At 40.2% G+C, this 20,101-nt stretch overlaps 1 protein-coding gene across 1 annotated transcript; it reads left to right on the plus strand.

The window, feature by feature from the left end:
* On the plus strand, window positions 1-16,439 carry LOC101862110 (glutaredoxin-3). Its single transcript, XM_005097329.3, has 10 exons — window positions 1-210; window positions 2,430-2,544; window positions 4,261-4,335; window positions 6,574-6,687; window positions 8,432-8,516; window positions 8,915-9,004; window positions 10,630-10,774; window positions 13,522-13,632; window positions 15,337-15,469; window positions 16,231-16,439. Exons 1-10 carry the CDS (start codon window positions 128-130, stop codon window positions 16,273-16,275), a joined length of 996 nt encoding a protein of 331 aa, XP_005097386.1. The 5' UTR covers window positions 1-127; the 3' UTR covers window positions 16,276-16,439.
* Window positions 16,440-20,101: the final 3,662 nt, after the last annotated feature.

Genomic DNA, 20,101 nt, shown 5'->3' on the forward strand with positions numbered 1-20,101 from the left:
CAAAGAGAGAGATCGACTTGCTTGCTGCCTCGCCGAGTGACAGTGACACAGCAGCTGCAGGGTTTCCATCCCAAACTCATAGTACTAGTACTGTACTTCGTCACTCGTCTTTCATAAATCAAAAGAAATGGCGAGCAATTTGTCTTCCCCAACTGTTGAACTGGTCAAAGATAAGGAACGATTTGACAAAATTTTGAAAGATGCTGCTTCGTAAGTTTCTTGCAACTGGTTTCTCTGGATTCATTTATAAAAGTCTATGTCACTCTCCTTCTAGCCTGTGCCTTTGCCCTTTTGTGGCTTAATAATAGGGGTGCCCACATACGCAGTCGGGTCGGCCCATCGGGTACTCGGGGCTAGCCAAATTGAGGGCGCAAAGCAGCCATCATGGCACAAACCGATCAACTCTGGCGGTGACTTACAATTTTATTAAACAAACGCATTTTTGTTTTCAGGCCTGCGAATCGCTTGATTCGGGTGGTTTGTAGCCAATCTCAACAATGCTGAGTCACGTGTCCATTTTGACCCATGAATACATTAAGTAGGCTGGGAATTCACGGTTTCAGTCTCACGCTTTTGACCTTTTCTCATTTCTCACAGCGGGTTTCTTGGAGGGTTTGGAGCGCTCTCATAGGCCTAGAGGAGGAAGAAAACGAATAGAAGGAGGAGCATTACAGAAGGAGGGTGGTGGGAGTGACAGGGAGTAGGGAGTGAGAGAGACAAATTGAGAGGTGTTTACAACATTGCTAGATGTAGGTGTCTGATGTGGGAAGTGAGCACTCAAGCACACAATACACCCACACACACACACAGAACAGAGGGAGACAGAGAGAGGGAGTGTGGGAAGTCCAAGAGTACCATAGGCCTAGATCTACTAATGTATTCATGGGTCAAAGGTTCAGCCAATCGTAGCCCGGCTTACGCCCTCTGTGTAGTCGCATGTAAGTTTTTTAGTCTAAGGTTTCTCTACTTTAATTTCCAGGTCATCGGGTACAATTGCGGCGGGGTTGTAGTGTGCACTGAAACCGCCAGAAAGCGACCCGACCCGACCCGACCCGATCCACATTCCCTAGTGGGCACCCCCTATCTAGATTTCTAGATTCCAGATCTGGCTCTGGACCTGGACTCTTTTCTGAGCTATGCTGCTATCATGTGTGTATTTATTGTGTGTAGCTGTGGATGAGAACCTGATTTAGAAATTTAGTTGCTGATAGTAGGCCCTATCGTGTTGGAAGGACTTCAGTAACAAGCGACTACCCCAACAAACACAATAAAAAAGAGCCCTGAACCTAAACCAAAACCTAACCCTAACGATTACCCTAACCATAACCTTACCCTACCCCTACCCCTACTTACCCTTCCCCTACCCCTGGCCCTCTATTCTACTCTCTGTCTCATAGTGGTTGCTCGTTACGAAAGTCCTCCCATCGTGTTTATTTAAAGAATGGTAAGCTTTGCATTGGGTTCGGTGCCAGAAACAGATAAAACTGAACGACCTGTGAATGGTGCCTACGACTTTGCTTACACTTAGAGATGCTAAGTCCTGCGTCCAAGAAGAAATCCAGCTTGATCCATCATACTCAATATTCAAATGTCATCAATACGATACATTTATATATATATGCGTTGAATTAAAAGCCATTGTCAAATATTCAAAACTGATTTTAAACATGAAAATATTATGTCATGTTCAAATATTCAGTTGTCTGTCTGCCTCTATAATTTCGGTCTCACTTTTTTGACCGTCTTCTCACTTCTCACAACGGGTTTGGAGGGTTTGAAGGTGAAAGGAGCAAATTTTAGAGAAGAAAATTTCCCGTTGTGTCACGTTTTTAATCCGGGACCTATTGAATGAGAGGCGAACGCCGTAACCTTTAGGTCACAAGAGCCCCCGAATGAGTGTTTATAGATTGAGTTGGTTTGGTGACGCCAGGAAGTGGCGTCGGTGGCCTAGTGGTTAGGCTACCAGACTCGTAATCGTGAGGTTGCGGGTTCGGGGGTTCGAGCTGCGGACTTGACGTTGTGTCCTTGGGAAAGACACTTTACACGAATTTTCCTCATTTCACCCAGGTGGGAATGAGTACCCGGCCATAGACAGCAAAAGATCTTGTCAGTATGTTAGTGTTTAGCGCCAGTAAATTGCTGCTTGCACTGTATGCTTCCCCGGAAGTTGAGATTGTTTCAGAATGCTCTGAGGTCTGCTGGGGTAATAGTATAGATTGTGAAGCGCCTAGAGCTTGCTGTTGAGCGGGGATTTGCACTCTATACAAATTTTAATGCTATCTATTATTATTAAGTAAAATTTCTGTCAAGTTTTCACTGTGTTTTAATGCCTTATTTTAAATGTGCTTGATTTAATACTTACAAACATCATTTTGCTGTTGCACATAATCATGGAAAATATTAAAATTACTGTAATGTTCTCTATGCAGGCGTCTCGTGGTGGTACACTTTGCTGCGTCCTGGGCCGAGCAGTGTCAACAAATGGGAGATGTGGCAAATGAACTGTCCAAAGACCCTGCCTATGCTGATGTCACCTTTATCACAGTGAGTTTAATTACTGGAATGACCCGCACAGTTATTTTTTTTTAAAGTTTACTTTTGTCATGTTTTTCAGATTTTAATTTTATATAAATAAAATAAATACAATTTGGTTCTAGGGAAGCAAACAACAGATCTAAAGAAGGGATGTGACAATCTATAGGCCACATCATCTGTGTGTCTTTAATTGAGAAACATGATTTTAAAGTATTTTAACATCAGCCGAAAAGTAAAACTGACTTGCGTTGCCTTTGATGTTTTACGGTATTGCATGGTACAGGTGTGACTAAACTATGTTCTAAGTGCCAGAGGCGGTCAGTTTGTCTGGCTTATTGCCATGCCACCTTGTGGAAAAATACAACCCGAGAGGTATGTTTGTAACATGCTCAAGACTTATCATCAACATTATTTTATCATTTCATTTTACTTTATCATCAATGCCTTTCACCCCTGGCAGGGTGTAGGCCACATACAAACTCCTTTCATTTATCTCTGTCCTGGGACATCCTTCCAAGCTCATTCCAAGTGAGCTTCATCTCTCTCATGTCCCTTTCCACGCGTCTCCTCCATGTTTCCCGTGGCCTACCCCTGCCTCGTGCTCCCTGTGGGTTCCACTGCGGTGACTGTCTCGTGATGTTTCCGCTGGGCTTTCTTAAGTGTGTCCCATCCATCGCCACTTTCTTAGTCCTATTTCTACTTCTATATCCTTTTGTCTTGTCCTTTCCCACAGCTCTTAATTTCTTATTCTATCCTGCCACTTAATTCTTAGAATACTCCTCATACATCTGTTGATGAAAGTCTGGACTTTATTCAGTACTGTCTTTGTTGACTTCCAAGTTTCGCAGCAGTAGAGGAGCACAGATTTGACGTTGAAGTTAAAGAGTGGAATCTTTGTGCGCAGTGAGATGTTGCTTGCTTTCCAGACTTTTGATAATTGACATTTTACTCTATAGTGCAAATAAATTGTGCTTTTATAAATTTTATAGACTTCTTTACTTCGAGCTGATGTATTTTTTAAATGATTCAGCGTAATTGTATTGAATGAAATAGTCATCCACCCTGTGCTCAGTATTCTCTCAGTTGTTAAGCTTTTTGTTAAAAAAAGCTCGGTGGCTCCTGGCATAGTGCGAACAATACTCTGCAGATGAAACTGTACATTTTGACTGCAATTAGCATTACAGTGATAGGGATAGTTTTTTTTGAATTACAGCAATTCTGAGACAGAAACTGTCTTCCCAATGAGTTTAACTTATCCATGAGTTTTCAACTTCACCTGTGTGCAGGAATTGATTAGTTGTTAAAAAGAATAGGTCAACATGCTTTGGTCTCAGAATTAAAGATCCTTGCTTTGTAGCGTACTTCATTCTGCTTTAATGTTTTTAACTTTTCTTTTTAGACACTCCACATTCATGTTGAATAACTTTACTTTTTTTTAAATGCTTTTTGTTATCTTATAAAAGGCAAGGGTTGTGTGAATGTCATCTTTGTCACTGTTGCTTAGTTACCTGCATACTGCCCACTTGCATAGAAACCTCTGGTGGTAAAAATTGAGTGCATTCATCTGTGGCATGGTTACATCAAGCCTCAAACTTTTATGCGGAAGAGATGTTGGAAGTCATTAGAGGTGTTTTGTACTCTGTACCTCTCTTTTTCATTCGTTACCATATTTGTATATATCATCGTTCAACTTTTTATATGTGAATTTTATCTTTTTTTTCCCAGGTTGATGCTGAGAGTTTAGCAGAAGTCTCCTATGAATATGAGATTGTGGCTGCACCTACCTTCGTGTTCATAAAGGTAATTGTCTGGAGTCATTCGTTACATAGAGAAAGAAGAAAAAGTAATTTTTAGTCTACAGCTGTGGTTTTTAATGACGATGCAATTACGCAATTAATTGTACACTTTTGTTTGTATTGATAAATGCTTTAATATGAAGGGAAACAAAATTGTTTGTCAGGAGAGTGGCCTTTGTGAATTTTTTTCCCCAAGTTCTGTGTTTGAACAGGAGATTACAATTTTTTTTAGTTTCTGGATTTCTCATTAGCAAGGTGTATGTTTTGTCAGTATTGTCTTTTTGGAATGAGGCAATGAAATTTGTCTCATGACTATTACATAGATAAAGTAACCAATAAGTATGAGCCATTCTCAGAGGGTTTAGTTTTAAACATGTTACAAGAACCTGAATTTTTACATTGTCAGGTCTTGTTTTTCGGATTAATTCTAAACCCGGGGGGGGTGGGGGTCGTATTATATTCAATTTCAAATAAAAAGATGATCAGATACAACAGTTTCACTGGAAAAAATAGTCAGTTCCTTATTCCATTACAGGGAAGGATTTGTTCGTGCTGTGACTATGACACTAAGGGATGGGGTTCTAGTTGAAAAGAATGAGATACTGTCCGTGCCGACTTTAAGCACGCCGGCTTAAAGCACGTTTCGGACTCAAGCACGCTAAACGGCTCTTACCGAAATTTTGCTATATAAACTACACGCCTTTAAGCACGGTAACTTCGGCTTCAAGCACGCTTCTTTTACAAGACAGTCAATACTTTCATGATGACCTATCGAAGTTCTATACCGCAGCAGTGAGTGTGTTAATTAAGAGAAACACAAAGAACGCAAGCGATGGAGACACACATTCACACGGGCGGAGAGGAAAACAGAGAGATGTACACAGCCGCGCGCGTGGACATAGATCTAGCCTTTGACAAAGCTACACACAGACGAAAAAAATACAAAGAGAGTCAGCGAGACGAGAAAGGGAGGCTGGCTGCGATTTCACCTTTGACCGTCGCTATCAATTAATCCGGATTGTGTATCACGCGCGAAGTGGGATGAAGGCGGTGGTATGAATGTGGCACAGCGGCCAGTACTAACGCACAGGCAGAGTGTAGGCCTAGTGTGCTGTATCGTGACTGGCCGTCTAAATTAAGTTTTCATTTCCCATTCGACCTCAAAACAAAAACAAACAAGCAAACAAAAACTACCATGGAGGGTAAAAATAAGAGTGCACACTTTTACGGGACCGCTATAGGCCTGCTTACAAACAAAGGGAAATAGAACAGGAAATTTTCTATATGAAAATCTCTTGATTATGTCTACTTCGCACTCAAGCACGCTTCGGCTTTAAGCACGCTTAAGCTTTCTCCCGATGACCGTGCTTAAAGCCAGCATGGACTGTACAACATTTACACTGGAAACTTTGTCTTTTGGTTTTTTTATAACCTGTATGTGGGGGCTCTCATGGCCTAGAGGTTAAGGTGTTCGCATCTTTTTCAAAGGTCCCGGGTTCAAATCCGGGTAGCGACCGAAACATTTTCTTCTCTAAAATTGTCTCATTTCCCCTCCTTTCCTGCCCTCTTACAATGCTCAGTCATCTGCTTTCGTCTCCACTGTCTGCCCCCTCCCCCTCACCCCCTTTGCCCCCTCCTTTGGGCTCCTGACTCTTTCTGCAGCCTTTCTACTGCTACTCCTTGGCTCTTTCTTACTGCTGTCTTTCAGCCACACCCCTGATCTTCTGGTAGGAAAGATCTACACCTAGCCTTCTCGGACAAGGGCGAAATATCTCGGAGGTCCTGTGTGCACGTTGCGCATGTTTAAGATCCCTTGGTGGTCTAAAATCAATAAAAGTAGGTTTCAGCCGCCACTCGGGCAAAATTCAAAATTTCCTACCAACCGAAAATGTTTGGTGTGTCCCACGCGCTTGTATGACCTTATGTAATTGCGAGCGCGGTAAAACACTTACAAAAAAAATAATTTTTAAAACCCTGTATGTACATATCTTGAATACATTTTCAACCTCAAATCATCCCCTTTAAAATCTTATGTACTGGGTATCAAGAAGCAGCATCCTTTTGGTTATTGTTCAAAATAACTCAAATTTGTTTTAATGTATATCAGTGTACGAAAAATGAAACATATGATGTGTATAGCTCAGAATTACATTTTATGAAAAGGTCTCCTGGTTCCCTCTTCAGTTCCCGATGGACAAGTTAACCATTTTTTTGTTTCAATTTTTTTTTTTTGTCTTCATAGGGTGGCAAAATGATTGACAGGCTGGATGGTGCAAACGCAGCAGAACTGACCGGGAAGGTGAACAAGCACTCATCCAGGTCTGTGAGTGACCTCAACCAACCGTCAGCCAAACAGGTTCGTTGTAGATTTGAAGTACAGAGCTTTTACTTATTACTATTGAACATTTTGTTGTTGATGCAGCAATCCTTGGGCATGTAACAATTTGGCCCAGTGAGGTACCGTACTGTAAAAGGTGAAAGCTTTTGTATATCACAGAAAAACTGTAAGATATAATCAGAGGTGCTGATTTTCCAGAAAAATTTGGAAATCTGGATTCAGTCCTATTGGCTTATTACAATATATTTTGTACAATATGATCCATAAATCTGTCTGCGTGGTTTTATGCACCCAGCATAATTTAGCAAAATTTGATCATTTTTTGCATAATTTCTGATTATTTTCCTTTATCATTCTTTGTTAAAATTAACAGAATCGCATAATTTCACATTTTTGGGCTCAGTTTGCGTAATTTCAGAATTTTTTTGGTATAAAACTGCGGGGACTGATGAATTTAGAGTCCCTGCTTGCGTGTTTCCACGGGGTCTGAAAAGTTCAGGATTATTTTTTTTTTAGTGAACAGCAAGCACGTATGTAAAATTACATGTGGAGGAAGAAGCTGCTTTCAGTCTGAGTATGGGTAGGAGCAAGTGTCGGGCAGATTCTATGGCTATTCACCAAGCAAGTACATTAGTACTAGTAGATCTTTGAGGTTAATTCTGTTACAATAGTGGTTCAGAGGTATGTGCCGCACTCTGGGGTGTAGAATTGTTGTCTGCCGCTTTCTTTGGAGGGGGGGGGGGAGGATGAGTTATCCTTAGGGTTTGTCATGTTCATGTGGTTGCGGACTGATCAGACCAGTGGCCCCCCCAAACCAATGTGCCAGGATCTGGACAATAAAGATGTGTCTTATCTTATCTTATCTTATCGGGTGACACAAATCACGATTTGAGCTGAAAGTTAAAAGAATTTATCCTTAATACATCATTGTTATAGGTAAAAGCTTGAAGACTGTGGACCTAGATTATGAAATGTAATTCCCAAGCAAGTAAAACTACTTTCAACCCGAACGATGACTCTTTAAGTTTTTTCAGACACTTTATAAGAAAATCTGAGCATTGATGAAATTTGGTCAATTCACTGAACTTACCCATTTTCACTTCTTCCAGTGAGACATCTTGTTCTTTGTGGAACTGTCTAGTGCTCTGCTCCATTCACCCGCTCATGGAGGATTAAAAATGAATTATCTCTTCTGTTTTCTTTTCTAAAGGTAAAGATGTATCCTTAATTGTTGTTTTTAATTGGATATGTCGTATTCATATTTCAAAGGCGATTCGCTTGAAATGGTGAAGCCTGAGATGTGAAACAAAATTTTCAGGAAAATGGTCCAAGAATATATAAATCTACATGAGTTCTACATTGTTATCATCAAGTCCTTACATGCTTTCTCCTTATATTATATATGGGGATTGTCGAGGATAGGTCTGGACATGACAGTGCCATAATATCGGTGCTCTCTGAAAGAGAAAGAAACGTGCTCAGCTATCGAGTTTAAGAGACAGATCGTCGTCATCATTGCCTTTCTCACCCTGCACCAGGGTATAGGCCACGGACAAACACCTTCCACCTTTCTCTATCCTGGGCTAGCCTCTTGATGTTATTCCAAAGAGACAGATGCAGAGTGTTTTTTTCCAGTCTCCTGTATAGTTACGTTTCCTGGAGTTAACTCCATTGCGACTGACACTAGCGATTTTCATTTTGTGCAAACACTCTTCAAAAGTTAAAAAGCTTAGTTTACAAATTTTACTTTATTTTTCATCAGAATCTAAATGAACGGCTGAAGAGACTGATCAACTCCGCCCCTGTAATACTGTTCATGAAAGGAGACCCGAATACTCCCAGATGTGGTAAGTTCTCTTAATGTGCAATGTGAATAGTTACAATACAGTCGAAACTGTCCAAGATGGCTTCCCATTGTCGAGAAGAAAAGTGATAGTCTTAAACAAATGAAAGTCCTGGACAGTGTCATTACAATATTTCTAAAATGCAAGAATTACAAATGATTGTGTTAGAGATGTTTGTTGACTGTCTTTCACAGGTCTGTGATGCTTCCGATCATGAAAATACCAAAAACTGAGTTGGGAATTTGTTTTTAAAAGGAAGTCTGAGTTTTTTTCTCTTTGTCAAAGACAACAGAATTGAGTGCAATACAGAGAAAGACTGAATCCTTTCAGTTGTTTGCTATTTTTTAAAGTAATCTTGTCTCTTTACTTATTTATTGATAATTTTGTTTCTTTGCGTTTAGGTTTCAGTCGCCAGATGATCCAGATTCTGAATGAACAAAACGTCAAGTATTCTACTTTTGACATCCTGGAGGATGATGATGTGCGGCAAGGTTTGGCTTGAGAATTTTTATAGTACATAGTATTACAGTAGTCTCCGCCTAAACGCATGGTGCTCAGGATGGCTTCTCAGCGTGTGTTTATACGGAGCGTGCGTTTACATGAACCTTAGCAAAGGGAAGGAATGGACGCAGTCATCTCATTGCCTTGATATACTAGCTACCTCCCTTTGGGGTGGGGGTCACTTTGGCTGATAATGTGACTACACGTGACTGTTTTGTAAAAGATTCCCCGACTGCGGTTAAGACTGCAAAGGCGTTGAATGGGTGTGTGTGTGTGGGGGGGGGGGGCAGAAAGACAGATTTGATGTAATGAATGAACCATAAAATGTCGGGAACCAATAGACTGAAAAGAAATTGTTGGTGATAGTCATAGAGACGACGGCCCAGCCACGTGGCTTTCATGGGACCACCCCCGACCGTAAATTCATGAACGAGCATTCACGCGTGTTTCACATCATAGGCTTATGTCTAACTAAACAGCCAACACGCAGTCACTCAAACACCAGTCAGAGACCTCTCAAAAGAGATGCATTTCCAGTGACCAATCAAATAACGTTTCAGTCCCCCAACCCCCCAACATTTCACCGACAAGTTCTAGAGAGTCCTAGACCTATGTGTCTGTGGAAAGTTGGGTGGGAAAATGCTGTCCATCGCTCTCTTTGTTCGGCATAAGGGGCAGTCTTGCCAAATATCCGGTTTTCTAGGCTTTTCGTAGTGAAAATTTCCCTTAGTCAAGCTTTACCTGTCAGCGTGTTTCGCAGATCGGAGCGTGCGTTTAGAGGGAGTGACCGTGCGTTTGTACGTCTAAATTGTATAGTTAAAAACCCGTCAGATGACGAAGGCGTGCGTTTGAGCGGAGCGTGCTTTTGTATGCGTGCGTTTAGGCAGAGACTACTGTAGTAGCTGAACATGCCTTTTTGGTTCACTTTCAGGGTTGTGATATAAAGAGTACCTATTAGTATTGAAGAGTTTCTCGTTTGTGTTTTGCTGGGGTTTTTGGTCAATTTTTACATTTTATGTAAGCTACAGCATGAGTGTCTGGCTTATTTATCAAGTGCTTTATCATGATTTTGGTCAAAGGAAGTGTTGAAAGGGAATGAATGAAAAAGAAACTTTTTTTTAAATTTTATTTTATATATATATATATATATATATATATATATATATAATCCTCAGAGCACAAATATACATGTATATGAGTCTAACACATAATAGTAAAGACACATTATTAATGGAGGCTTGTTTTTTAACATGAAATTAGGATGGGGTAAACAGTTTATAGTCATATCAGATATATTTGTATTCCTCTCTTTGACCCCCTTGTGCCTTCTGTTTTGGTTAGTCCGCTTCCCCCCTTTGGCAATTTCGCTCCTACAACAAGGAATTGTGGGTGGTTGGCGGGTGCTCTGGTGTGGATTGCTCATTCTTTCCTATCAAACACCTATCATCCTTATCTCCCCTCCCTTTTTTTTGTGTTTGATACTCTCTTGTAACACCTCTAATCTTCGGCACTTATATGATCTTATTGTGTTGCAAGTGCCGTAAAACTTACTAAAAACTAAAACAACAAGGAATTATGATCCATTTTAGCGATTCTTTTACTTTCATGTTCACAGGTCTGAAAGCTTTCTCCAACTGGCCCACATTTCCCCAGCTGTATGTGAAAGGAGAGCTCATGGGAGGCTTGGACATTGTGAAGGAGATGGTGGAGTCAGGGGAGATTAAGGACTTGGTCCCGTCTACGCAAGATCTGAACACGAGGTTCTTGGCTGTTCATTATGATCACTTTACTTTTCCCTGTCTGGTTGTTGTGTGCCCCTTCCCCCCCCCCCCCCACTTTTCCCTGTGGGTAGGGGTTTACAAAGAGATTCACTAGCAGGAGGGGGGAAATCCTTTGTTTTTGTAGAATAATGGACATAAATCACCCACATCATTCCACAAACACCTTAGTAATTTTTAGGAAGTTTTGAGAAAATTAAAGAAAGTGAGGGGCCTCAAATAAGAACTATGACTTGGGCATTCATTATTTTTCATTTACAAACTAGGATGGAATAAACAAAACAAAAAGAAACTATATTGTAAGATGCCCATTGGTGTCCTTATTTGAATAGTGACTTTATCTGGAAACCCTTAGAAATTGATTCAAGCATTTGTGGAATGTTGATGATGAAATGTCTTTGCCTTCATAATATTTTTTTCATGTACCGGTTCCTTTTTTTCTTTATGAGGTTTATGTTAGAGATACATGGGGGACACAAGAGGGATGTGACCTTTACCGAGGTCAATTGTAGGACATGAGAACAGACTGCGTAAGATCGAAGACGATAGAAGAGAGGTGTAAATACCTGTGTCAAGAAAGAGAAAGACTTTACCTACACAGTTTCTACATATAGAACACCTAAGAAGACTAAAATTTACCCACATGCACCATCGTCCCAAGACAAAATGTAAACAATTGCAGCACAGAATACGTTGTCTAATCTGTCCATGTCGTTTTATGCAAGAAAAATTCTGAAATTATGCAAACTGAGCCCAAAAATGTGAAATTATTCGATTCTGAACTTAAACAAAGAATGATGCAGGAAAATAATCAGAAATTATGCAAAAAATGATCAAATTTTGCTAAATTATGCGAGGTGCATAAAACCACAGGGACAGTCTAATGCTGTGAAAATTCACCTCTACTTCACTGGCACTCAATTGCAGAGTGCGTTGAGTGGTGTGCTGTCCTGAAGACTTGAAGACTGGTGTTGTGAAACTTGGCCACTACTTGTGATATGTTGCTTTGAAGACCAAATCCTTTATGTCTTCATTTCTTACTGTGTCCTTTTTATCACTCTGAGGCATTTTATTTTTACCTGGCTACTTTCATTTCAACGCCTTTTGTAAGAGGCCATGTCTAACACTGATATATATTTGCATTTATACTTACAGTGGAGTCTGCTTATTTGAGCTCCTTTAATCCAAAAGAAACAGCGGTAAATCGATTGTTTGTTTTTTTGCTACTTGAGCAATCTCTCCGAACCGGAAACACAGCCGAATGGAAGACAATCTAGCGGTCCGGCAGATTTCAGTTTAGGCAACTGCACTGTACAGTAGTCTCCGCCTAAACGCACGCCATACAAAAGCACGCTCCGCTCAAACGCACGCTTTCGTCATCTAACGGGTTTTTTACTATATAATTTAGACGTACAAACGCACGGTCACTCTCTCTAAACGCACGTTCCGATCCACGAAACACGCCGACAGGTTAAGCTTGACAAGGGGAAATTTTCACTACAACCTGCACAGCTTGCATAGACAAGCCAAGAAAACCGGGTGAGAGTGCCCCTCACGTGGAACAAAGAGAGTGATGGACGTTTTCACACCCAACTTTCCAAAGAGACGCAGGTCTGGTTCTCGGTCTAGGGCTGATCGGGGAGGGGGGGGCGCGGTTGGGGGACTGAACTGTTTTTTGATTGGTCACTGGAAATGCATCTTTGAGAGAAGGTTTCTGACTGGTGTTTGGGTGACTGCGTATAATGTTTAGTTAAACCTAGGCCTGACGCGCAACACGCGTGAATGCAGTAAAACACTAGATAGGCCTCAATGGGGTTTAAGATTAGCCAAGTAAGCCTAATCAGTTGCGCTCGAAGACCTTATATGTATTCTTATAACGTACTTTTTCAACGAATCACAAGAATAATGTTTCTCTGAATGTAGAGATCTATGATTCTGATGTCGTCCATGAATTTATGGTCAGGGGGTGGTCGCTTGGAAAGCCACGTGGCCGCGCCGTCGTCTCTATGACTAGATCTATGACTATCTCCAACAGTTTCCTCTTACCTGTTTCCGACGTTGTATAGTGCATATTCATTACATTAATTTACATTGAGGCTGTCTTTCTAACCCCCCCCCCCTCCACCACCACCCTCCATTCAACGCCTTTGTAGTCATAACCGCAGTCGGGGAATCCTTCACAAAACAGTCACGTGTGGTCACATTATCGGCAAAAATTGACCCTCACCCCAAAGGGAGGTCACTAGAATATCAAGGCAATGAGATGACTGCGTCCCTTCCTCCCTTTGCAAAGGTTCATGTAAACGCACGCTCCGTATAAACACACGCTGAAGAGCCCTCCCGAGCACCGTGCGTTTAGGCGGAGACTACTGTACATGATTGATTGATACTGAATCAAAAGCTGGCAGAAGGTTATGAGCAAGTCCTGCTTCTTTCCTGCCTTTGCTGTCTGGTAGACCTAGAGAAATTTAATTGGAAAACCTGCTCAGATGGGTAACAGGGAAGTTACAGGATGGGTAACAGGGAAGTTACAGGATGGGTAACAGGGAAGTTACAGGATAGTATAGGATTTTTGAGAATATCCAAGAGGAGAAATGAATGGAGAACCTGATTGCTGACTTCTGTTTCAGATCTTGCATTTCAGATCTGGCTCCTTATGATGGTGGTATAATTATAATCAACAAGGCTAATATAAATGGTGTTTGATAGTCTTTCGCTTCTTTTTGCAGATTGAAGAACCTCATCAACCAGTCCCCTGTGGTGCTCTTTATGAAGGGTTCTCCCAGCACCCCCCGCTGCGGATTCAGCAGAACTACAATTGGGATTTTAAACGAGACAGGGTGAGGATCACATGGTGAAGCTGTCATGGTTCTTTATTGAAAATTTGTTTAATGTTCAAGATTCCACGTAAAATGAAGTTGCAGTGGTATCCATAATGCAGGGATGATGATGTGTTTAGAAAAATTTGAAACTTTTATTTTGGTTTAGTTTTTAGGGGAAGATTTTTCCTCTTACAAAAAAAATATATTTTTGGCTGTATCACTACTTAGTTGGGGGTTTTTTTTCAGGTCGTCATCTCTGCATTACGTGTGTCGCTGCAGTTTCATTTTTCATAGCAATTTGTGTTGAGGTACAATACTGTCCATGTTACTAAAAATAAAGATTGTGATTAAGCTTTCAGGTAATTTCTGAAGATAATGGCTGATACTCTGTCTCCTGCTGGTGAAAGTAGATTCAGGAACCAATTTATAACAAGTGCTAAATGTAGATGAATGGAGTTTTCCCACGATTTTCATATTAGATTTGGAATAATGTCTGTTCGCACATCTGTCGCTTTGTGTGTGTGTGGGGGGGGGGGATTAATTAACATTAGCCAATATTTAAATGATAGAATTAAATGATTAACTTTTTTTAAACACCTTACACCCTAAGGGCGTGGATGGGAAGTCTACCCCAGATCTTAAGCAAGGGGAAGGAACCCACCTCTCGTGAATACTTGCATTTAAAATATGTTAAACAAATTCCAAAAATCCTGAAAAAATAAAAATTAGAGAGAGAAATGAATGTAGTTTCATAAAAATATAACTTTTTGTATGCACAAACTGTTGAAAATGTTCTAACTTTAGTTCAGTTGGGGTGTCCGGCCCATCACTCTTACTCTCAGCCTCGCGGTCAGGCCCAGATCTAGATCTAGATCTATTTCTATTCTACATCTGATTAATCTGAATCGCCCCAAACTCTTGCTACAACATTTTCATTAATATCTGATTTGTCATTTGCTTGTTCTTGCTCAAATCTATCGTTATTTCCGTTTTCAAGCTCAATTGTGTCGCTTTTCATCAAGTCGAGACACCTTCGAAGTGTCGGAAATGCTATTGCACTTTGATCAGCTCTAATACTAAAACTACTAAATATAAAATCTGTTTAATTTGCTACAAGTGCTTACATGATCTATCACCTGACTATCTAAAACAGTTTTTAACACCGTATGTACCACCAAGAACGCTCAGAAAATCGGCTTCCAAAAACTATCAGAGAAACAGAAAATCTAGAAATTTTAAAGAAAAAACTAAAAGCATTTCTATTTTCGTCATATTTTGATTAGACAGAATCCATCCAAGCTGCAGATTGTCGTGAGTTTGTATGTACGTATGTGTGTATGTATGTGTGTGTGGCTGCATGCATGCGTGCATGAGTATGTGTGCACGTATATGTAATACTATGTGCCTATAAAATTGATTTGTAATTCCATAAAATGATGATATGTTTCATGTTAAGCACATAGAGCATTGCAAATGATAAATGGATATGCGCTATTTTAATGCAATCCATTATTATTATTATTACTAAACCCGAAAATTGTCGTTTTGGTATCAAACGGAAGAAGAAACATTTTGCAATAACTATGTAAAACAAAATCTTGGCCCCGGAGTCTCATTAAAGGTGAGACTTCGTTTCTAAAGACGCCCGGTCAGAGCGGGCAAGTTAGGGTGTAATGTGTTAATAATTATCAGCAGTTAACCATAAACCAACTTATTTTTCAGCGTGCCGTACACAACCTTTGACATTTTAAGTGATGACGAAGTCCGGCAAGGTTTGAAGACATACTCAGATTGGCCTACCTACCCCCAACTGTATGTGAAAGGAGAGTTGATGGGAGGACTTGACATTATCAAAGTGAGTTTGAGTTACGTTGTTTTGTTGTCTGCTTCAGTCTGTTCAGACATAAATGTGGTCTGTTGAATGTTGGAATGTGGGTGGTTGGCGGGTGCTCTGGTGTGGTTTGCTTCTTCTTTCCTATCAAACATCTATCGTGTGGATCTCTCCTTCTTTTTTATGTTTGTTACTCTCTTGTAACACCTCTAATTTTTGGCACTTATATGACCTTATTGTGTTGCAAGTGCCGTAAAACTCTTACTAAAACTAAAAGAATGTTTGAATAAAGAGAAGCATATTGACACAATAACAACGGCTATTTAGTGCAAGGAAAAAGCCAAGACAGACTGACAGAAGCAATAGAGGGAAAGAAAGATTAGAAAGAACCTACACTACCAGTGTCACCCTCCAACCACTTGCTCTGTTGACAGTAAGGCAAAATACTCTCTTAACTTGCCAAAGATACCTGGTATTAGCATTATTTTGGTATGTGCCTGAGTGCTGGAGTGTATACCTTTTCTTTAGTTATTATTTTGAATTTTTGTTTTTTCATACCCTGCTGCATCGTATTCCAGCATAGTAAATGTGATTCTCCATTGGAGCTAATTGCAACAGATTATTTATTTGCCATGCTGTATCATCATTGAATTCATTGGTGCAGGGTATTTTATCAAAATGCTGTAATAAACAGCCTTTTTTTTTGCTGTTAATTCATGCCCAATATTTTCTCAAACTTTACTTTATCAGTAGCCCTAAATATTGTGCTTTTTATTTTTCTTCAGGAGATGAAAGAGAATGGTGAGCTGGAGGCTGCTCTCAAAGAATGAGGAAGACAGCTCCAGCTGAGACCACCCCTGCGCACTCGTTGTTGTTTTTTTACATCCATGCTTTTTATTTAAAAGTTTTGTATTATCTGGATGAAAAACATGCTGAATTCAAAGCCATGCCTAATAAACAGACTGTACAGTTGAGATTGTACACAAGTGTTTCATTTTGAAGTTTGTATTAGTTTATAAGTTGGTGGGCGTACAATGAAGGAAAAATGTGTAAACCTGTGTATGTATATTATACCAGCACTGTATATTTCCCCGTCCTGTCTCAAGACTGTGGCTAAATCAAGTGTGGGTTGTACAGTTCACATTGGTTTACGGTACATGATGTACCATAATTGTATTGAATTGGTGTTATAATAATGCAGCCGGTATTTTCACAACATCATTCAACATGTCGTGGAAATAAAATCTATGGACTTTTTCACAACCTGCCGAAGACATACTGGCTCTTAGTCTTACCGCAGAGGCCTCGACCTATTAGCTAAAATACAATTTCTTTTCGGTAGATTTAGATCTAGTTTCCGATTTTGGACCTGTTCTACCACCACTCCAATTAAGGTGTCAAACCTACCAGATTTGTGATGGGTGCGGAGAGTGCTTACAACTTTCCCTTGCGAAACTCATAGCCTCCATCCCGAAATTCTGCACTTGCTGCATCATCATCTATGCCGCGCTATATGTTTAAATCAAAATTTTTAAAGAGATAGAGAAGGGGGGGGGGGGGGTGCACTTGCCTTTCTAGCTTCTTAAACAGTAGTCTATCTAGAATCTAACTCTCGGCAGTAAGTTGCAGGTCTATTTGCACTCACTTTGTCTTTTTTTTTAATGTGCAGGTTTGTCACAGTACGCCTAGAATCTAGGTCTAGCCATCGCCAGCAATTGTTCGATTCGCCACTTAACCAGAGAGAGAGAGAGTGGGTTTTAAGAGTAAGGGGTAGGTCTAACTAAGGTAGACTCAAGATCTAACGTTGAATGAAAATGTTGATCTTCAATATTTCAACTCTCTAATGATATTAAAAATAAAATATACCTCCAAGAAACCATAAAATCAACACTTAATGAAAGTTAGTGCATGTCTTTGATGTGTCTCTGCTCGTGCTGTCAAAGCTTCCATTATATTTACAAATCAAGAACAGGTTGAGGTACTGAGTGAGTGGTTGGCAGGTGTTCTGGTGTGGTTTGCTCCTTCTTTCCTATTCAAACAACTATCATCTGTATCTCTCCTTCTTTTTAGACGTTTGTTACTCCCTTGTAACACCTCTTATCTTCGGCATTTATATTATGACCTTATTCAGCTATTGTGTCGCGAGTGCCGTAAAACTCTTACTACTAAAACTAAACTGACTGATTTCAAGGAATTTTGCTGAAAACATACTTGTAGGCTACTGCAGTATTTCGAAATTCTTCCTCAAACTCACGATACGATTTAAAAATTCGTCCCACTTCGAAGAGATGGGAATTTGCATCGACAATTCTTGGAGAAAGTGAAAGAGAGGCAAGTCCAAAAGGGCAGAGTCTACACCCTCTGGCATGACCCAGCTGTTTACTGATTGGTCCCTCAAAAAAGAACAAATCGTGAGAACACGCCTTGCTTTTTTTTTATCCATGACAGGTCGTGAAAAAGCGCATAGATTTGATTTCCACGACATGTCGTGAAAATAACGGCTGCCATGTTACAAATTATGAATGTTACATCATGTCTAAAACTAAAAAGATCATGGGATTATTTTTACTGAATTGATATCTTCTTATCTTAAGCTACAGGACTCATAATCGTGAGGTTGCGGGGTCGGGGTAGCCCCCTCAGGTCCAGCATTGTGTCCTTGGAAAAGGCATTTTACATGCATGTTCCTCAATTTACCCAAGTGTGAATTGGTACCCATTGTCAGTATATGTTAATCTTTTAGTTTTAGCGCTTATAAAATCGCAACTTACACTGTGTGCTTCCCAGAAAGTTGAGATTGTTTCAGAATGCTGTCAGATCCACTGGGGTAATTACTAAAAGTAATAATATAGATTATAAAGCACATATATAGTGTTTTGTTGAGCGGGAGTTTGCCCTGCGCAAATGCTATTATATTACATGTATTAATAGTATAAGTATTATATGAAATTCTATTGGTTACCTCCCTAGCACCAGAGCACCCGCCAACCACCCACAAAAGAACGCTTCAATCATGGTCACGTCTGCAAAGCCTTTGAATGATTGGTGTAAAAAAAGCAGACTCGCTGTTCTGATGAACACTGATATGTCAGAGTCAGGGAACAGATTGAGATCAGACTGTAGGTGATGATGATTGATAGTCATCATCATAGGGAAAACAGTTCAGCGATGCAGCTTTCCTAATAACTACTCCCAATTACTTGACATCAACAATTGCAACTCGATAAATGAATGGATGGATGACTTGGCAATAAAATTTTAGTTTACAAACTTATCCACAACTACATCATCCTATCTTGAAATGGGTTGTAGGTCTACAAACAATAAGCGACCTGTCTTTATTAGTGCAGAGTAAAGATAGATCTAGTTGATTTTAAAATGATGAAACGAAGAGAGGTTTTAGTAAGGCATGGATAACTCAAACACATCCGGGATTGACAAATGTGTTCCACAAATCCATAATTCGGGCTTACCAATGACAAAAAAATATAAGAGATCAGTATGAGCTCTCCATAATGCCATTTATTTGTTCGTTTTGATAAGTTTTACAGCGCTCGCCACTGCATAAGGTCACATAAGCATGGAACCTATTAAACCTTTTTTGTCTGGTAGGGATTTTGAATTTTGCATGGCTTATCAATTTTAGGACCACAAAGGGATCTTTAAACGTGCGCATCTTGCACATGTGACCTCCGAGATTTTACGCCCTTATCCGATAAGGCTAGGTGTTAGATCTTACCTACACCACCCATAAGATCAGGAGTGTGGCTGAAAGACAGCAGTAGGAAGGAGCCAAGAAATAGCAGTTCTAGAAAGGCTACAGTCAGTCAGGAGCCCAGAGGAGGGGGGCAAAGGGCAGAAGAAAGCAGGTTTAGTAAGTAAGTATTACGCCCTTGCAATTGCAACACAATAAGGTCATACAAAAAAAAACAAGTGCCGAAGATTAGAGGTGTTACAAGAGAGTAACAAACACAAAAAAGGAGGAGAGATCAGGACGATAGATGTTTGGTAGGAAAGAAAGCGCAAACCCCACCAGAGCACCCCCAACCACCCACAGAAGAAAGAGGACGACAGAACATGCTTAGAAGTTAGAGAGCATGAAAGGAGACAATTTTTTGCAGAAAATTTTCTGTAGCTGTCAGGTTTCAAACCCAGGACCTATTGAATGAGAGGCAATCACTGTAGTGTAACCTCTAAACCACGAGAGCCCCCTCAACAAGTTCATGCAAGTGCCGAAGATTAGAGGTGTAACAAAAGAGAAACAAAGACAAAAAAGGAGAGATCAAGGATGAGAATAATAGATGTTTGATACGAAAGAAGAAGGAGCAAACCACACCAGAGCATCCCCCAACCATCTACTGAGCAACTTGTGCCTGCATGATTCCAGCAGCTGAGCGAGATAAAGCATGTGACCTTTTCCATGTGACGGCGACCGTTAACATCGTCATTTACAGCCTTTGCCAAACAGCAAATGATGTTCAAATTTCCATGTACTACTATATATCACTTGCTGTTACGTGATCCTTTACAGGTTGCTCAAAAAGACAAGAGGTAGATTTATAGCTACCATATGATGCTTCCTGTGCCACACCAGCATCATGAAAACCCACAAACCTTGCTATTAAAACAAGAGCTAAAACATTTTCACAACAAAAT

Source organism: Aplysia californica, unplaced genomic scaffold, assembly GCF_000002075.1.
Source record: "Aplysia californica isolate F4 #8 unplaced genomic scaffold, AplCal3.0 scaffold00152, whole genome shotgun sequence".
NCBI lineage: Eukaryota > Metazoa > Mollusca > Gastropoda > Aplysiida > Aplysiidae > Aplysia > Aplysia californica.